This window comes from Rhincodon typus, chromosome 14 (assembly GCF_021869965.1).
Source record: "Rhincodon typus isolate 14 chromosome 14, sRhiTyp1.1, whole genome shotgun sequence".
NCBI lineage: Eukaryota > Metazoa > Chordata > Chondrichthyes > Orectolobiformes > Rhincodontidae > Rhincodon > Rhincodon typus.
In genome coordinates, this window is record NC_063345.1 from 10,906,700 (window position 1) to 10,926,962 (window position 20,263).

Sequence of the window (20,263 nt, forward strand, 5' to 3'; positions counted from 1 at the left end):
TGCCCAACGTCTGTTGGCAGAGAATCACGAAAGCCAATCCCTACTCACCTGGTAGCAGTTGCGGTAACATCATGCTGGCAGTCTGCTGTACAGCTATATTTGACTGATGAGGGCAAAGCAAAGGCCAAGATAGGGATACTAGCTGACAACTTGGCTGTTGATTCCAGTATGCACCTCTCATCTGTGCTCAAGTGACTTATAACAAAAGTGTGCCACCACACGACATGTGAGTATACCATCGGCGCTTGGAGAGGAACACTGTGCAGTTCAGACTGTCTTGGAGGCGCCTGCAGTACTTGATGCATGGCGCCCTGTCGCTTGCTATACACCTTGACCATCAAGGAGGGACAGTACCTTGTCACCAGCGATATGGTAAACACCTGAAGATCAGGAAAAGAACAAACAGGAGGAGGAAGAGTGGGGACCTTCTTTCAGCAAACACTGTCTGTGAGCAGTCAACATAACGTCAGATCCGTAACCCAGGGGAAAGTGAGATGTAGTGGCAATATCACTCATAGTCTAGAACTCCAAGCTTTTGTTCTGAGGACATTGGTTACAGTCCCACCGTGGCAAATGGTTCATATCTGAATTGAATGAAATGCTGGTCTCAAGGAGACCACTGTTCACTTTGTAAAAATCCCTTTTGGGGAAGTAAATCTTCCATCCTTACCTGACAGTCCTACTTGTGGTTCCTCACTGACAGAGCAAAAGTGGTCAATTTGGGGGTTGGTGGTGACATGGTGGCTCATTGGTTAATACTGTTGCCTCACAGTGCCAGTGACCTGGGTTCGATTCCAGCCTCAGGCAACTGACTGTGTGGAGTTTGCACATTCTCCCTGTGTCTGCTTGGGTTCCCTCCGGGTGCTCCAGTTTCCTCCCACAGTCCAAAGATGTGCAGGTTAGGTGGATTGGCTGTGCTAAATTACCCATAGTGTCCAGGGATGTGCAGGCTAGATGGATTAGCCTTGGGAAATGCAGGGTTACAGGAATAGGGCAGGGGGCGGTGAATCTAGGTTGGAAGCTGTTTGGAGGGTAAGTGTGAATTTGATGGGCTGAATGTCCTGCTTCCACACTGTAGGGATTCTATGAACCTTATTTGGCCTCTGATGAGCAATAAATGCAGCACCCACTTTTGAATGAATAAAGGGAAAAAAACAACACAAATTCCCTGTTGACCGGGAGTCCCAGACCCAGATCTGACAACATTGATAATTTTGCAGATAACTGGGATGGTTAATTGAAGTTGCCATGTATTAATTAAAGTTAAAAATAGCTCTGAAATTTTATTGATTAAAAATTAAGAGGTGACTGTGATGTTATGTTGCAGAATAATGTGGTTCATAGGTCACCAAATCTTTGTTAAGTAAATTATTTTTCACAGCTAAAACAGTGTTATATATGATACGTAAAAATCATAATCACATACCCATATATAATTGCATGTGTGTGGTACATTACAGTTCTTTTTCTTTCAACCCAAGCATTTCAGAGTTCATTTTTATGGAATGACTTTTGTTAGGAGCAGTCAGTTCATCAGATTGCTTCTTAGATTATGAATTCTGACCTAAATTTTCAGTCATGTGAATCCAACTTGAATGACATTTCCTCTGAAGTCTCAATAAAAGAGTAAGAATTCACATACATTCATCTCCCGTTGTTTCAAAGTGCCTTGTGTTGAATGAGTGCACTGTCTGGTGTATGTGAAGGGAGAGGTAACAGTCTACGAATGCACAGCAAGGTCCAACAATCAGCAGCCAGATAAATGCCCAGTTACAGTGCCAACTGAGAATGCACCAAGCTAATAGCATTTACAGTCAACTGTACATTACAATGAACTGGGGTTTCACTGTTTCAAAACACAATGATACGGTATCAATCTCTCTCTAACATATTGGGAAATGTTGGCCCAAATTGTAAGATAGCACTGTGAGTGGCGACTTGTAAGCTTTTCACTGGATTCATTTGAGTACATGTGACAATAAAGATAATTCATTTTAGTTGAATTCAATCCCTGTTTCCAACCCATGATGTGGAGGTGTCGGTGTTGAACTGGGGTGGACAAGGTCAGAAATCACACGACACCAGGTTATAGTCCAATAGGTTTACTTGAAAACACAGGCTTTCGGAGCCTTGCTCCTTTTTCAGGCGTTAGTGACAGAGGTGGCATCAGACACAGAATTTATAAGTAATAGATAAAAGGGTCACACAACTGATGAGGATGTATTAAACAAACCTAAGATGCTGTTAAATCTTTAATCAGTTAGAAGGTTTTAATTGATTAATGTATATATGTAAAACACTGAATTTCTTTCAAGTCACGGTCCTGAGAGAACTAAAGGCTTTATTAGTGTAAAGAAGAGGTGACATTTTAGGTCAGACAATGCATGTTAGGTGTAAGGCCTTGTCTATAAATTGTTTGTGTTTTAGTTTGGATTCAGACTGGTTTTATTTCTAACGTAGGAATTTATAAAACACCACATTGACTGACTGTCTACAAATTGTGTGCTTTTTTAACAAAATAGAATGCAGCTGCAAATACAAATTCACCCCATAGATTTACATGTGTGAGTATGTATGTGTGTGAAGGAGAGAGAGTGTGTGTCTGTGTGTCTAGGAGAGAACAAATGTACGTGTGTGGGGGGGGTGTGCTGGGAGAGAGTTTGTATGTGTGTGTGTGTGAGAGAGAGAGTCTGTTTGTGTGTGTGAGGGAGAGAGAGAGTGTGTGTGTGTGTGTATGTTGGGGGCTAGAGAGAGAGAAAGAGTGTCTATGGGAATGTGCGTGTGTGTGGGAGAGAGAGAGAGTGTGTGTGCATGTGTGTGTGTGTGGGAGAGTGTGTTTGTGTGAGTGAGTATTTGTGTATGCATGTGTATGTGTGAGTGTGTGTATGACAGTGTATAGTGTGGTGGGGTCACCTGCAGTGCAACATGAACCCATTTGAGACCGTCCTCATGGGTCCCGAACTTAGCTATCAGCCTCTGCTCGGCGACTCTGTGTTGTTGTGTATCCTGAAGGCCACCTTGGAGGGCATTTACCCGAAGATCTGAGGCCAAATATCCTTGACCACTGACGTGTTCCCCACTGTCTGGCAATTGTTGCGCGGTGTCCATTCATCTGTTTTCGTAGCGTCTGCATGGTCTCACCAATATACCATGCCTTGGGGTATTCTTGTCTGCAGCGTATGAGATTGGCCAAGATCACATGAGTATCTGCTGTGCACATGTCGGGGGGTGTTCCCACGTGTGATAGTCGTGTCCATGTTGATGATCTAACATGTCTTGCAGAGGTTGCCATGGCAGGGTTGTGTGGTGTTGTGGTCGATGTTCTCCTGAAGGCTGGGTAGTTTGCTATGAACAATGGTCTGTTTAAGGTTTGGCAGTTGTTTGAAGGTGAGAAGTGAAGACGTGGGGAAGATCTTGGCGAGATGTTCATCGTCATCAATAATGTGTTGAAGGCTACGAAGAACATAAGAACGTAAGAACATAAGAACATGAGAACTAGGAGCAGGAGTAGGCCATCTGGACCCTCGAGCCTGCCCCGCCATTTAATAAGATCATGGCTGATCTTTGAGACTCAGCTCCACTTACCCACCCACTCACCATAACCCTTAATTCCTTTACTGTTCAAAAATTTATCTAGCCTTGCCTTAAACACATTCAGCAAGGGAGCTTCAACCACTTCACTGGGCAGGGAATTCCACAGATTCATAACCCTTTGGGTGAAGAAGTTCCTCCCGACCTCAGTCCTACATCTGCTTCCTTTTATTTTGAGGCGATGCCCTCTAGTCCTAGTTTCACCTGCTAGTGGAAACAACCTCCCTAAGAACATGGCGGAGTTTTTCCGTTCCTGTTTAGGGGGTATCGGGTGTCGGTCTGGGTGGGATTTAATGCCTCATGGCTGCATTCGGGTATCTAAGGGAGTGGAGAGCAATCAGTTGCATGGTCCAAGTGGGAGAGGGGAGGTTTATGGTGTCAAGTTTTGAAGGGTTTTGGATGCCATGATGGGGTTGCAAGTGGAATCAATATGAGCGATTGGTGAGAGCGAGTGGTCAGTAAATTAAAGTCGGTTTTAATTCCTCTGACATTTCCTGGGGAACTTTTCAAGTATGTAATTCTGAACCCTCTGAACTCTGATTTGCTGAGTATTTTGTCAGAGTGTTTGCTATGCTGGGTAATGACCATAAGTTTAAGCATTCCAGGCAGTTACCCCACAGGAGAGACCTTCTGTGAGGTCCCAACAAGCATCTGCCATGGTACAGCTGGTCTCTAATAATCTGGAGTTTCTGAGTGTTGGAGTATTGTATAACTGTTGCCTCTTGTGCAATTTAAAGAGGTTATGTAACTTAACCAAACACTTTACACAATAAAAGGCTTCTTTTGAATGTTCAGCAATACTACAGAACCTTTTTAACACCATGGCTAAATAGTATAGATTCACAAGCATATCCTGTTCACAAAATGCACTAAAATAGCTTGAGTGCGTGCCACAACTCAGAAATGCCAAATGAATGTATTTTTTGACATGAGTTATTAACTTGCATTTAATTTTGAAGTATCTAAGGCTTTCATATTTATAAAAGAAATTATATTATAACTTTTAATAGCCCTTAAGACTGCTTCTTCATGCATATTTGTCCAACTAGGGCTGTGGGGTGAATTGAGCTACAAACCTCTGCCATTGCTCCCATTTTCTCCACTGGGCAAGACAGACAATGTCAATTTTTCTTTTTGTTTGTTCATTCACACGCATGAGACTAGGATTGTGCCCTATATTCTCCTTCACACTGTTTGTTTTGAGATTCCATAAACAGTGGATCAAGTCTTCACTTTCCATGAGGTCCTCTAAAACATGCAGAAACCTCTAGGCTTTGGCTTTTAAAGCACCCTCTTCTCTCTCGTTCGTTGGATTCAGCTGCCGAACTCTGAAATTTGATTGTGTACACAACATAATACTATGTCATATTATAATCCACCATTTTCTTTTTAATCAGGTGTTTTGCTCTTACTCCAGTGCCATTTTATTGTGTTAGAGCAAGTTCTTATTTTATATTATTTGTAACAATGTATGCTGTCACATTTTCTTCATAATTTAGTCCACTTTCTTCTCGTTACACTGTGCAGCAGAGGTAATTTATTTTGGTGAAGAATTTCAACAGCATTATGTAAACTGCACATCTGCCAGATGGATTAAGTCATCTTTAATGTATCTGATCATCACATTGTTTAACATTAAAGCTGGTAATTGTACTGCAGCTTCAGATGGAACTGTTTTGTAACTCTATTATGACAATTGCTGCCTGAGATGGAGCAAAACCATCAGAGCAAACCAAGCTCACTCAGATTGTGTGGAGGAATTAACTGCCTCATGTTGAACTACAGTGAAAAGCTATTGATGAAAACTTATACACTGAAATATGGGTGCATACAAAACATTTGCTTTGTTAAAAGAAGCTGAAATTGTTCTCTTTAGAATGAAGCAGCTTAAGGAGAGATTTAATTGTGGCATTCAAAACTCCTGAGTGGTTTTAATAGGACGATTGGCAATCAAAATATGTAGCTTTTAATAATTGCCAAAAAAAATGTTAGGGGATGGTGACTAAACATTTTTGTTGCACAGCACATTCTTATGATCTTGATTATGCTGTTAGAAAGGGAGTTAGGGGCAGGTCCATCAATAACCTTTATAAGAAATAGGAGCAGGAATAGGTTACTAGGTGCCTTGCGCTTCCTTCACTATTCAATCCAAACTTAGCTGATTGGGAAACCAGGCAAGAATATTGTTCACTGCGAAAAGCTGACAACTCATGCTTCTTTATTTGAAGAAAAATATTTCCTCCCCTCACTGGACATGATTAAGATGACATAGATACCAAATGTGTTTATCCTGTTCCATGTGGAATGTCCTAATCATCTCTGGATCTCCTTCTATCTTTCAGCTGTACTCACTGACAAGCTACCTCAGCTTCTACTCCCTCCTGAAAACCAACAAAATACGGTTGATGTCCAACTGGGTAAGTCACTTGCTGAGGAATCAGTCAATCTCATTGTCTGCACTGTGAATTGTAACATAGTGATGTGGTTTTTTTCATCCATTACTTGTTAAATTGGGAGCATTCCCACATTTGGTCTGTTATTAAGTTGTGCACTTCTTGCTTTGCTCCTCTGTTGTTTATCTCCCTTTGGTTATTTGCAGTCCAGGGTAATATTGTTTGAGGTAATGTAACCTCCAGGGATTTTCATAATACTACATAATAGCTGAAGGTGGCATTGTAGGCTGGAACTTTCCACTTCTGTGTGTGGAACAGTTGGCAGAGATTGGTTTCCAAAGGGCTGAAAAATTGTTGAAACAAGCAACTGGGGTGAAGTGACTAATGAACGGGTGTATAAGGGAGGGATGGAGTTACTCTCCTCATCCCTGAAGTGCCAATGGGCAATCCCTGTTTTCATCCACATCCATAAAAGTGATTCCCATATGGTCCTTCAGTTTTGACCAATGATTCAATCTTAAACATCAATCAGAGACACAGCTTTCCACCTACTTGGTAAACTGTGAGAACAAGGAATAAAAAAAGGACTGATAGTTTCTAAAAAGTTCCAGGCGTGAGCTAAATGTCATCCCATTCATTTTGCAGTAAGTTGTGTTTTTTTTTACTAGTTAATGCTTTGAGCAGGATGGTGGATGCCATAGTTCACATGGTTTGGTCGAGGAACCTGGTTCTCTACTTGGACTTTGGCACCTACCCAAACAAGAAGTGCCCACTCTTTCTGGGTGAGAGGACTTAAACTGGAGAAGGCAGGAGGGTCTGAACTCTTGCTTGATGCATGAATATGGTGGGCCTTGTAAGAGGCAAAAAGTCTGTGCCCTCATGGTCACCGTGGAGAGGGGCAGATACTTGGGTCTGGCAAAGAAAGCAAGGATTTGGAGAGAAATTTTGTTGAGAAATGTTTGATGGGGAAGAGCGGGGTTGTGGGGGAGGAACATTCTCATGAGAATGAGGATTGGTCCATAGTGATCATGTGACTCCAATACCATTGGCCGTTTGGTTACCATGGAACGACCAAATCACTGTCAAAAAAATAGAAATGAAACCCATTATTCTCATGGCCAATCAGATCATGAAAAGAAGACAACTACTGAATATGTTTAAAAAAAATTCAACCATTTTAGCAAAATGTAGATGTAAATTTAGAATAGTATTATTAAACGTTCCAATTCAAGTTTTGGCTTTTGAAGCAGCTTAGAATCTGACCTTCCATTAGCATTGAGAATCAGGAGTTGCTATTCAGTCAAGCATCTCATGATGGGAATGTGTGGTTTAAGGAGACAATTCAATGTGTGGTATTGTACAGGGGGGGAAAAAAAATCAATGTAAAAAATACTGCATTGTGTTTCACTTAATATTCATTAGCTTTCATACTTTTTTTTTCCAGGCTGACTGATATTGCTTTAAGTGGATTGAAAAATATATTGTTTAATATAGTGTACACTTGTATTTGGCTTGGATTTTCACAGATTTGGCCATTTTGATGCCAGCTGTTGAGTTATGAGCACACAACACATAGTTCTGGCTAGTCATGCATTTTACTGAAATATTGTATTTTGTAGTTAACGAGGATAAGGTACCAGAATGTATTTGTACTGCCTTTATCCGCGTGCCTTTACCTGACCTGTGTGCACAGCAACTTGCCAATAATCCAGAAAAAGTGAATTAGAATTAGCTTGATTGACACATATTCAAATGAGTACAGTGAAAAGTCTACAAGTCACCACTTAACGGCATCATCTCTTCAAGGAATTTGTGTTACTTGTGAATACAATAAGCAACTGTTGTATCTCCTTAACTAATCATGAGTCAATCTTCCTTGATTGAACTAGGAAGTGTTAATATATTGAATTCAATGTCAAATTAGGCACAGAAAGTGAAACAGAGGAAAGAAAGGTGAGATTAAGGGAGAGCTGAAAGAGACAAAAAAAAGTATGACAAAGCATTTAAATTTTATTATACTGTATCTCAGACTAATTTAATTCTGAAGGGAAGAAATTACAAACTGGTTAAAGTTAAATTTTTACAGTCTGAGAGACTGTTTGATCACAATTATGACTTATCAGATAAATAAAATTAATTCATACTGGAATAGACAAGCTGCGACTTTGGCTGGTGAGTTTAATATGCGTCTATGAGCTGAGTACAAGAAATTCACACTTTCATATGTATTACAATGATAATTCTTCTAATGAGATGCCAGTTCAACAAAGCTTCTGGAGAAGTAGCAATCTCCTGATTAATGTGCTCAGCTGTTCTCAGAGCCAATGCCTGATTTAAACTATTGACATTGCTAGTTGCATTGCAAAATCCAGCCCATTTGATCTTCACACCTATTCCAAAACACAAAGAAATAATATAATGAAGATGGTTTAATTTAGGTGTAAGAGTTTTCTTAAAATAAGAAAAAAAAGTCCAATGTTAGTTATCCTCTGTTCTGAAGCGGTGTTTCACATTGTAACTGTAGAAGACAATATTAAATTTATAGCAGTGTCAGCAGGTTTTTGTGCGATTTTCATTTTCAACATTAAGACAAGCTGTTGGATGGAGTAAAATGGCACCCTTTTAAATTTTCCATATGTGCTGATTTCTGAAAAAGAATATCTAAAGAAGTTGGATGTGATTTCTATCAGATTGCTTGAGCTGACCTATTTTCCATATTGCATGATACACCACCAGATACTGCAGTCACATCTGACTTGTATCAAATCACTTCTCGTTGCATAGCTTCCAATGAAATATCAGATGGCACATTCGAGCTGGGGTAGGGAAGGGGGGAATATGGATTCGATTTTGATACTGGTTTTCTGATCAAACATTATAAATTGTTATTCTCTCTGTCTCTCTCTCTCTCTGGAAGATTTATAAGTATGTCAGTGTGAAGCTAAACCTCTCAGATCAGAGAGGTCATTGCTTTACTGTGACATTGTGCCTACATTAACTGAGCTAATAGCAGTCAAAGGAAGACAGATTTGCATTTGTAATGTCGCCATAGATCTACCAGATCAATGGGCTGTGTTCTCATTAGAGAGAGACAACTGATGGTGTTTTAACCTGAAGGTCACCACACCTCAGAGATACTGCCAGAGCTGCTGAGTTTCTCCAGCATTTTCTGTCTTTGTTCTGTATAAATTATTGTTCCCTTAGTTTACTTGTATTTCATTCCAGATGAGTGCATTATGAAAAGTTTGAATTAGTGTTGAACTGACGGTGTTTTAACCTGAAGGTCACCACACCTCAGGTGAGGAAAAAGGTTGAGAAGGAGAATCCTTCGTGGTAATCTTAGCTGGTGTGGAAATTGAACTGACATTGTTGGAATTACTGTACATTGCAAACCAGCATCCAATGAACTGAACTAACTATATTATGACCTCAGGACATGTAAAAGCAGTAAGTGTCCAATGAAACATTTATTTGGTGTAGATTGTGCGACTGTGATTCCTGGTGTGTTGTCATTGTTATTATCTGGAAGCCTGGGTTCTCTAGTGGAAAAACAAAGTATACCTTTAGGTTTGATTTGTATTTCTGCATTGTGTGTGTTAAGATGGGCAGGACACTGTTGTAGTTTCACTTGTTGACTTCTGAGAGTTGTGCTGAGGCATCTGAGAAATTCTTTGTTTGCATGAATTTCAATTATGTATTCAATCTTTGAGGTGAACAGTTCAGTACATTACTGAAAAAAGTATAGAAGGAAGAAAACTGCTGTTCTGTAGTGACAGGAGTCCAGTAACACACAAAGTCAGACTAATCTGGAAGAAGATGCAAAGTGTAATTTTTATTTAGAGAGAAAAGTTAAGGAGAAGCAGACTGACAAAATATTCAGGGTCTAGAGTTGCACAAGAGAAAGTGATCTTGAAAGTCAGTGTCAATGGATAATAGTTTTTGGAGTTTTTGAAATGTTAAGCAAATAATAAAACTGTTCAGAACACTGTAGAAAAACATGTGTTTGCTCCAAAGGTGCTCAGAAGTCATTGAGAAGAAAGCTCCAGGAACAATCACAAATGTATCAACAAAAGAAATCCATCTAGCAATGAGACAGGGTGACCCTTCACTGAGGTTTGAGTGCCTGTAAAGTCTTGTTGAGGGGAAAGGGGTTGAATATTTATTTCAAATATCTATCACAAAACTGTTTCATATAGTTCTTAGGTTGTGCAACATAGTTGGTACTTTATTTCTTTTTGTGTAATTCTTTTTTTGATCTTTTATTAAAAGTACATTGCCAGCCACATGTGAATATGTTCAGTGACTGAACACCACCATGAAATAACAGCAAAAATAAAACTTATGATTTATCAAGTCAGGTTCACATTAGGATCAGACATGTCCAGAATTACCATCAGCTGGGAACAAACTGTTGATTCTCGGTTAGAGAAAATTCAACAGCTTATTTGAGAACAGCAAGGTTGCGTACACAGATAAACAATAATGACTATTTTTAACTGGGAGGTAAATATTGATCAGGTCACTTTTGCTCTACAGAGATGCTTCCAGAGCCCCTGAGTTTCTTCAGCGTTTTCTGTCTTTGTTCTGTATTAATTATTGTTCCCTTAGTTTACTTGTATTTCATTCCAGATGAGCGCATTATGAAAAGGTTTGAATTAGTGTCTCTTTTCAGCAATGTTTAATTTCTGTACTACTAAGCAAATATTAACATTACTTTCGCATCAGTGACTGGTCACAGGCACTATGTTCTTCATATAAGAATCCTCAACTTGATGCTATGCCTGATCCGATCCTGGCTGGGTTGCAGTTTGCAGTAATAACTGATGTATGTAGGAGGAGATGAAGCCTAGTGGCATTATATTGAGACTATTAATCTAGAGATGCGCCGTGGCAGATGGTAGAATTTGAATTCAAGAAAAGTCTGGAATTAAGAGTCTGTCACTGGGTCTGCCACTGTCAATTCTCTTAAAAAAAAGGGTCATCTCATTCAGTAAGGAAACTGCTGTCCTTTCCTGGCCTGGCCTCTGTGTAATTCCAGAGCAATTTAGTTGATTCTTAACTGCCCTCTGGGCAATTAGGGATAGACAGTAAATGCTGGCCTACCTAGTGATGCCCTCATCCTGTGAATGAATAAAACAAAAGGTATTCGTTCTAAAGGTCAGGTTACGTTGAGCTCAACCTTTCAGTGAAGTCCTTGGACCTCCGACACACATTTGAAGGGAGCAGATATATTCTGTGCAACTTCCGTGAGCCTTATGTTTATACCTAGTAAGTTAAAGTAATCTGTACCTATTCAATCATGCTTTAAACTATCTCACAATGTAAGACAAGTGCTCTCCAGTTTAAGCACACATGCAGTCTATCCTCTACCACATACCATAGAGTTACCATGCAGAAAGGAGCATGGTAGACATGAATTAGACCAAGAGAATATAACACACTAGGGTGGTGGTATCTGAAAATATTACAATACATGGCAGAACAGTCCTACTCACTCTAATGTCATTTGGTACTGATTAAGGATGTTACACTTGGTGCCAAGCACTCAGGTTACTCAAGAATGGTATGTCAAAAGTTTCAATAGTAGGTGAAGCTAGCTGTTCCATGAAATAGCAACATGAGTGGTGTTTGCCACTTATTGGATGCTATTAGCCCATCAAGGTGAAAAGGACATTCTGCCTATCACACACATATAAGCAATGTGCTATCTGTGTTTCAGTGACAGTGTGATGTCAGGTGTCTAAGTTGTAGATCCCAAAAACTGGTGGATTGTATCAAACAGCCTATCCCTTCACTGTTCACAACAGGTTTACCCTACCTAACCAGTCCACACTTACAAAACTCACAACAGTTTTGAATATAATTCTCCAATTTCTAAATGGTTACTAAATAATTCCCTGTGTGTGAAGGATTGCATTGAATCAATTTAGTACTGTCAGTTGAGTTTACAGTGTGATGTATTTGCATATACTGGAGATCACCATCCTCTCTAAGCTATACAGCCTTCGAGAAGTCCCCTGCACTTTCGATCATCGTGCATGACTTCCACAAAACTAATGAACTGATCATTGACTTCAGAAAGAAAGGAGGAAAACACATTGCCACCTACTTCAACAAAGCAAGGGTTGAGAGTGTCAAGATCCTAGCAGTGACGATAACCGATAACCTGTCCTGGACTTCCCATGTAGATGCAACAATCAGGAATGCACAACAACACCTCTTCTTCCTCAGGTGGCTCAGGAAATTTGGTATGCCCATAAGAACCCTCAGCAACGTTTACAGATGCACCATGGAAAGCAAACTGTCCGGGTGCATAACGGCCTGGTATGGCAACTGCTCTGCTCAGGACCATAACAATCTACAGAAGGTTGTGTGCACAGCCCAGACCATCACAGAAGCCAACTTTCCATCCATGGACTCCATTTACATAGCTTATTGCTGCGGAAAGGCTGCCAACATCATCAAAGACCCATCCCGCCCCAGTAATGCTCTCCTACAACCCCTTCTGTCAGGCAGAAGATACAGAAGCTTGAACACACACACTAGCAGGTTCAAGAACAGCTTCTTCCCTGCCATTATTAGATTGCTGAATGGACCTCTCTAACTTCAAATCATGCTGATCTTGTTAATGTTGATTTTGCCTAGCGCACACCCTGTGCAGTATAAACTTTATGTCTCTGTCCAAGATTTTTTTCACCCTATGATCTGTATATCCTTGCTTACTGTGCTTTGCCTGCACTGCTTGTAATCAAAGCTTTTCACCGTCCTTAGGTACACGTGACAGTAAATCAAATCAAATCAAATAAACTGCCATTCATAAAACTCAGATTTCTGTACAGGATAAAGAAAAATTTGGGAGAAAGCTGCTGGAAGTTGCACATCATAACTGAGTCCTATTCTTTGTAGACTGAGGAAAAACACTGCACTTACATCATTCCAACAAAAAAATAGGTTATAGCCATTCTCAAATTCATTTTGCATGGCAATCAGTCAACTTGCCTTCTTTCACGCTCGGTTAGAAGTTGGAGGTTAACTGTCAGCTAACATTACCTGATGTATACTGCATGACAGTGCCTCTGCTAAACAGAGTTCATGTTTCAACATTTGAAATTTCTTCTGCATTGTCCTGGTGAACGCAAAATGAACAACTTCGACTGAATGTGTCTTTTTCCAGCAGAAGCAATGGTTTAATTGGTCTGGTCTTTAATGAATAAAGTCAACAAAGCTTTAAAAGATAATGATTGACTTTCTACTCACTTTTCATGTTTAATCATTTTTATGACGGCGAGAAATAATTGGAATCACACTGGATAATCAATATTTACAAGCGTGTAAAATTACAGCTAAATTTTTGTATTTATTTAAAACTTCTGTCCAAGTGTTATTGGTATTATCAGAAAAATATGTGAGAACTAGTTGGGCAAGAAAATTGAACTGTAATAGTCTTAAAAGTTCTTCACAAATTACTTGAGTTAAATTTGATAAAGCATTCAATGAATATTTATCGATCAGAGCTCCTCTGAAGCATTTGCTTCTGACAATAAAATATGCAGGATGAACTTTATTTTCATTAGTCATGTCTCCAAGAGAATTTAGATTTTATAAAGTTATTGAAGCAACTCCAAGGTGAATAAACACTATCCAGTCAGGTTGGCTGCTGAAAATTCACAGTTCACATTCCTTCTGTCATCAGCAATCTTATTTGCTTGTAAACTATAAATGTACAAGAATGCTAACAACTATACCATGTGTTACAATTACTCTACAAAGTTTTGGACCAAGTATAACAAACAGGAGGTGACCAAACAGGTGGATGAGGGTAAAGCGGTTGATGTGGTGTATTTGGATTTCAGTAAAGCGTTTGATAAGGTTCCCCATGGTAGACTATTGCAGAAAATACGGAGGCATGGGATTGAGGGTGATTTAGCGGTTTGGATCAGAAATTGGCTAGCTGTAAGAAGACAGAGGGTGGTGGTTGATGGGAAATGTTCATCCTGGAGTTCAGTTACTAGTGGTGTACCTCAAGGATCTGTTTTGGGGCCACTGCTGTTTGTCATTTTTATAAATGACCTGGATGAGGGCGTAGAAGGATGGGTTAGTAAATTTGCGGATGACACCAAAGTTGGTGGAGTTGTGGATAGTGCGGAAGGATGTTGCAGGTTACAGAGGGACATAGATAAGCTGCAGAGCTGGGCTGAGAGGTGGAAAATGGAGTTTAATGCGGAAAAGTGTGAGGTGATTCACTTTGGAAGGAGTAACAGGAATACAGAGTACTGGGCTAATGGTAAGATTCTTGGTAGTGTGGATGAGCAGAAAGATCTCGGTGTCCATGTGCATAGATCACTGAAAGTTGCCACCCAGGTTGATAGCGTTGTTAAGAAGGCGTACGGTATGTTAGGTTTTATTGGTAGAGGGATTGAGTTTCGGAGCCATGAGGTCATGTTGCAGCTGTACAAAACTCTGGTGCGGCCGCACTTGGAGTATTGCGTACAGTTCTGGTCACCGCATTATAGGAAGGATGTGGAAGCATTGGAAAGGTTGCAGAGGAGATTTACCAGGATGTTGCCTGATATGGAGGGAAGGTCTTATGAGGAAAGGCTGAGGGTCTTGAGGCTGTTTTTGTTAGAGAGAAGAAGGTTAAAAGGTGACTTGATAGAGACATACAAGATGATCAGAGGATTAGATAGGGTGGACAGTGGGAGCCTTTTTCCTCGGATGGTGATGGCTGGCACGAGGGGACATAGCTTTAAATTGAGGGGTGATAGATGTAGGAGAGATGTCAGAGGTAGGTTCTTTACTCAGAGAGTAGTAAGGGCGTGGAATGCCCTGCCTGCAAAAATAGTAGACTCGCCCACTTTAAGGGCATTTAAATGGTCATTGGATAAACATATGGATGATAATGGAATAGTTTAGGTTAGATGGGCTTCAGATTGGTTTCACAGGTCGGCGCAACATCGAGGGCCGAAGGGCCTGTACTGCGCTGTAATGTTCTATGTTCTATGTTCTAACATGGAAACAGACCCTTTGGTCCAACCAGTCCATGCCAAAAATGTTCCCAAATTAAACTCGTCCCACCTGCCTGCAATTGGCCCATATCCCTCCAAATCTTTCCTCTTCATGAACTTATCCAAATGTATTTTGAACGTAGTAACCGTACCTGCATCCACCAGTTCCTTTGGCAGATTACAGCCATTAATAAAAAATTTATTTACATTAGAAATGCTATCAAATGCAAACAAATAAAAACACCACAGGACAGGACAATCACAATCTATAATTTAAGAGCACTTGACAGTCCTTTGGCAACCATTTATAGCCTCTTGGAATTAATTAAAAATTCTCAGTCAGACTACAGTGATTATTAGTATCCCAGCCTTTTGATGCCTGTGGGTTTGAAAGCGTTTTTTTTAGCCATAGTGACTATTAAAGTCAGAATATGCACAAAGATCTTTTGGTGAAACTCCCTTCAGACACCAGGAAAACCCAAATCTGATGTAAGTTCAAAGCACATTTAACTTATGAGTTAAATGAATCTTAATGAAATTGTTCATTATTGAAATTGTTCACAATTACTGCAGGCATTCCCTTTCTTTCACAAAATGCATCTTTCTGCATGAATGCACAGAAAGGGACATTTGTATGGTCATAATTTACTGCTCATTATGTGCAAATATTACAGGCTTGTTCTTGTGAACTTGTTTATAAGTTATTGTGCTGTTTCAGTTGTGTACATTGAGAGTTGCTCAGGCAACAACATACATTAGTTGATGCTACTATTGTCAGAAAATATCCCAAGGTGACTTGACACAGGAGAAAAATGAATGGATGTCAAATTAACAAAGAATTTGGCCAAAGGTTTGGTCAAGGAGATCAGTAACAAAGGAGGACAAGGAGAGTTGGAGGAGTTCAGAAAGGGAGTTAGGCAATGGAGTCCAGACAATCAATCAATCATGGTCTAATCAGGGTCAGGGCAATGAAGAACTTGTGTCAAAATTGGAGCAGGGGGTCAGAAGATTGAATGCTATAGGGCTGGAGAAGGTGACAGAGAGAGTGCAGGAGGAAATATAAAACAAAGGAGGAGGACTTGAATTCAAGATGTGGTCGACAGGAGGGAATGACACAGAGAGCTGAGGCCAAGATCAGTGGCAAGGGTGCAGAGCTTGTGACAAAGTTTTCTCAATGTTTAGCTGGAGAAATAAGCGCTTACCCAAGACTGGATTTTGTTCAAGCAGTTTGATAGTACAAGGGGCAATGGGGGTACAAGTGAAATGCAAAGACAGAAGCTTTGCAGTGGGGCTTCGACTGCTGTTGAACAGTAGGAAACTAGCAAACCTGTGTCTGTGGTTTACCTCACTAAGGAGTAACATGTTGATGAAGAATGTGGGTTGGGGTGGGGAAAAAGGGGGCAGGCATGCTTGTATCCTTGGGGAACACCTAAGGTGATAGTAAATAGGTGAAAAGAGAAACCTCCCTCCTTCCTTCCTCTCTGCTCATTCAAATTATGTGCTCATGCATCAATCCCCTCTTCAAACCAACCAGCCGGGCTTGATGTACAATCCAAACACATTCTAGTCTTCTCATAGGAAAATAATTTACCATCAAAAAATACAAAATTACGACTATCAGTCTACTACTGCTGGCATTTAGGACAAACAATCATCACTGAGAAAATTTTCACCTCTATTTCAAACAGAGGTAGTACGCATTTGTTAAGATTTAGATTAAAGTTGAGCAGTAAAATCTTGTATTCTGTTGGCAGAAGCTGAAGATGAAAGAGGCCCATGTGAGGCAGCTATACTGCCAGTAATCAATAATAAACAACACTATGTCAGCAAAGAAACATATTGCAAATATTGTAATGCCATTAAGGATAGAAAGATGCAGGTTCAGCTCATTTTAGCATTAAGATAAGAACATAATGAAACTCAGGAAAGGAAAAAGCTCATTCAAAGCTATGAGTCTTGTGCACTTATTCCTGCAATCCAGCATTCACTGTATCCCTAAACATCCCCATTTGTCTTGACAGATATTTCCATCAGCCTTTGAGCAAATAATTTCTGAAATCTATCTTGCATTTTCTTTTCAGTCATCCATATTTGGGGTGCTTTAGGTTCTCCTTTTGTTGTTTGAATTTGAGATAATATTCCTGTAATATTTGCCAAGATAATTCAAAACAGTAACTTGGCATCCTTCAATGAAGGTCGCTTCTTAATCACCTTCTTCTGAGGCCAGAAAACTTACACTTCTCTAATCTTTTTCAAAAGCTAATCTCTTTTAAATTAGAGCTAGGCTATTTGGAGGTGATATCAGGAAAAACTTCTTCACAGAGAAATGTTAACAATCTGGAACTTGCTCCCTCCAATAGTTGTTGAGGCTTGGCCTCCATTGAAACTTTAAAAATGGAGATTGATTAGATTTAATTTGGTAAGTGTCTGGGTTATGGTCCAAGGCAAATTGCTGAATGAATGATATCAATCACAAAACAGAACTGGCTTGGTGGGCTAAATGGCGTTCTTCTCCTGTTCCGATAGACTGGAAATTGGCCATGGTATCTGCACTTTTCTCAATTCATGCTTGTTTATTTATTGGGGAAGTGAGGAAAACTGAATAAAATGTTTCAATGAATACAGGCAATAGATTACCCCTTAGCACAAACCCTGTCAGTTTTTGTGCTGCTTTTCACATGATATATAGGAAGTTACATTAGCCTTTCTAACTGTTTTATTGAATCCTTTGCATATTCAATGTCATGACTATACTGTTGCTCCAAGCCCCCGTTTTAAAGGCACTGTGTGATAATTTCATCCCTTACATTGTGCTTATGACCTACTGCATCTCATACATCAATAAATAAAAAAAATGTAACCCTGAATAATTCCATGAAACAATAATAATCCTATCTCTCTGAATTTTACTCTGGAATTTTGTCTCTAAATACTGACCCTGACTACATCATAACCAATTTTTCATTCCCTTCTATCTTGTATTCTTATGGGCTTTGAGTTAAATTCGTCGTATTTCATAAATGAACATCAAAGTAACTACATCATACAGAATTCTCTAATCTACTTCAACTGTGACAACCTTAAAGACTCTAAGGAGACTATTCAAGTCGTGCTTTCCTTTTCTAGATCCATGCTGCTATTTCTTGTTATGACTATAAAGATGTTCTTATGCTGGAATGAAAATGGAACTGTAGTTAGCTGGATCATATTGTTACCAAATATAAAGAAGTAATTATATAGCATTATTTAATATGATCAGGGCTGATCTCATTCCGGCCTCAACTCCACTTTCCTGCCTGCTCCCCGTAACACTTAAACATGTTACCAGTTGAAATTATGTCTATTTCCTTCTTAAGTTTATTCAGTGTCCCAGCATCCCCTGCACTCTGGGCTAGTGAATTACGCTTTGAAAGAAGTAATTCTTTTTCATCTCTGTTTTAAATCTATCGCCCCTTACCCTATGACTTTTCATTCTAAATTGCCCAACTATTATTACTTTTAAAGAACGCTATGCTGGCAGTAGGCTCACTGAAGTCCACAATACAACAGTATTATATTTACTGCTTCTTCTTGTTTAATTATAAATGGTCTCATCATTTTACCTTGTATGTGTTAGAGTGGCTGCTCAGTAATCAAAAACAGATTTCTGTTTAGCCTTCCTCTCTGAGATACTGAATAAACCCACCATTCCACCTAACCCCACTGAGCACCTACAACCATTTCGGCCTCTGGATTCAAGCAACTCCTGACAGTGGTCAGAGCGAGGCATGTTCCTTTACTGTTCCTTATACGTTTAGGTCAAAAATCTACCCTGCTGTATCTATTCTGTACTCATAATCATAAGATCTCAATTTCCATCATGGCAGTTTGAGAATTTTATTTTCTTTGTTTCAAAATCTGGGAAATGTACAAGCTGGAATCAGTTAAATTTACCAGGAAACCTTCAGATTGTTATAAAAATCCAATTGGTTTACTAATGCCCCTTATGAAAGGAGGACTGCCATCCTTACTCGATCTGGTCCTATTATGACTCAAATCCCAGATGAAAATGATTAACTTTTAAGTGCCATCTATCAGTGAGCTTCTAGGTAGGACAAAACCACAAAATTGCAATGGTTCAAGAGCACGGTCCCACCACTTTCTCTGGCCTTATAGGAACGGGCAGGAAATGCTGGTCTTTGCTAGTAATACCTTGCACTCTTTTTTTAAAACAAAAGATCCTGCCTTGTATTTCATTTACCACAAGTACAATGTAAGTCTAATGTTTAAAGGTCTGGTGCTATAATTTTGTTTTCCTTCCAGCAAGCCCCCCATGGAGGTTTCCACTGTAGCATTTTTGTTTTGAATAGCTATTACCATTTCTTTGTTTATCATTCCTGCAGCAGGAACTGTCGGTGAAGTTAAACAAAGCATACAGGGTCCTTTCTTGAAAACAAAACCCTGCTGGTTTGGAGGGTCTTGTGGCCTAGCAGAAGGGTTCTTACCTTTGGCTCAGAAGACCGGTGTTCAATTCCCACATCAAGATGTTATGGACACAGAGATGTTCACTATCATCCATTGATTCAAAAGAAATACTGGTTTTGAGTTGCTTTTTAAAAGTTTTTTATTATTCAATCACAGAATGTGGGAGTCATCGGCTAGGCCAGCATTTATTGCCCATCCCTAGTTGCCCTTGAGAAGGTCATGGTGAGTTGCCTTCCTTAAATGCTGCAGTCCATGTAGAATAGAACTGCCACAATAATGTTAGGGAGTGGTTTACAGGATTTTGGAATCATTGACACTGAAGGAATGCAATATTGTTTCAACTCAGGAAGTTCAGTGGCTTGGAAGGGATCTTGCAAGTGATGGTGTTCCCGTGTATCTGCTACCCTTGTCCTTCCAGATGGAAGTGTTCATGGGTTTGGAAGGTACTGTCTGAGTATCTTTGGAGAATTGGAGGCTTTACTGGTATTAACGATTGTGAGGGGATACAGATTCTTTAAGCTAGTTCAGACTTGCCTTATCAATAAAGGACAGGAATAGTGGTATTAATGAGAGTCCTAGCCACTCATTTTTGGAAAGCACATTGACCTTGTTGTCGTGAGGAGTCGGGTTCCCAGATTTTTCGTGAACTCCTGCAGTGCATCTTGTCGATAATACCACAGTGCTGCCCCTGAGCAAACTATACCTTTGTTACGTGAACTTATAAAATGAATGGGAGAAGATTTGTCACAGAATGTTCAGACCAGTCAGCAAAAGCACAATAACAATTTTGCCTTCATGAATAAAGCAACA

At 39.8% G+C, this 20,263-nt stretch overlaps 1 protein-coding gene across 1 annotated transcript in view; it reads left to right on the forward strand.

Annotated features, from left to right (window-relative positions):
- The window catches only part of il1rapl2 (interleukin 1 receptor accessory protein-like 2), a 469,746-nt gene that overhangs the window by 197,670 nt on the left and 251,813 nt on the right, over positions 1-20,263 (forward strand). Inside the window, exon 5 of the mRNA XM_048605265.1 lies at positions 5,934-6,008. Within this exon, the coding sequence (XP_048461222.1) occupies positions 5,934-6,008 (75 nt within the window). The remainder of the gene's footprint in view (positions 1-5,933; positions 6,009-20,263) is intronic.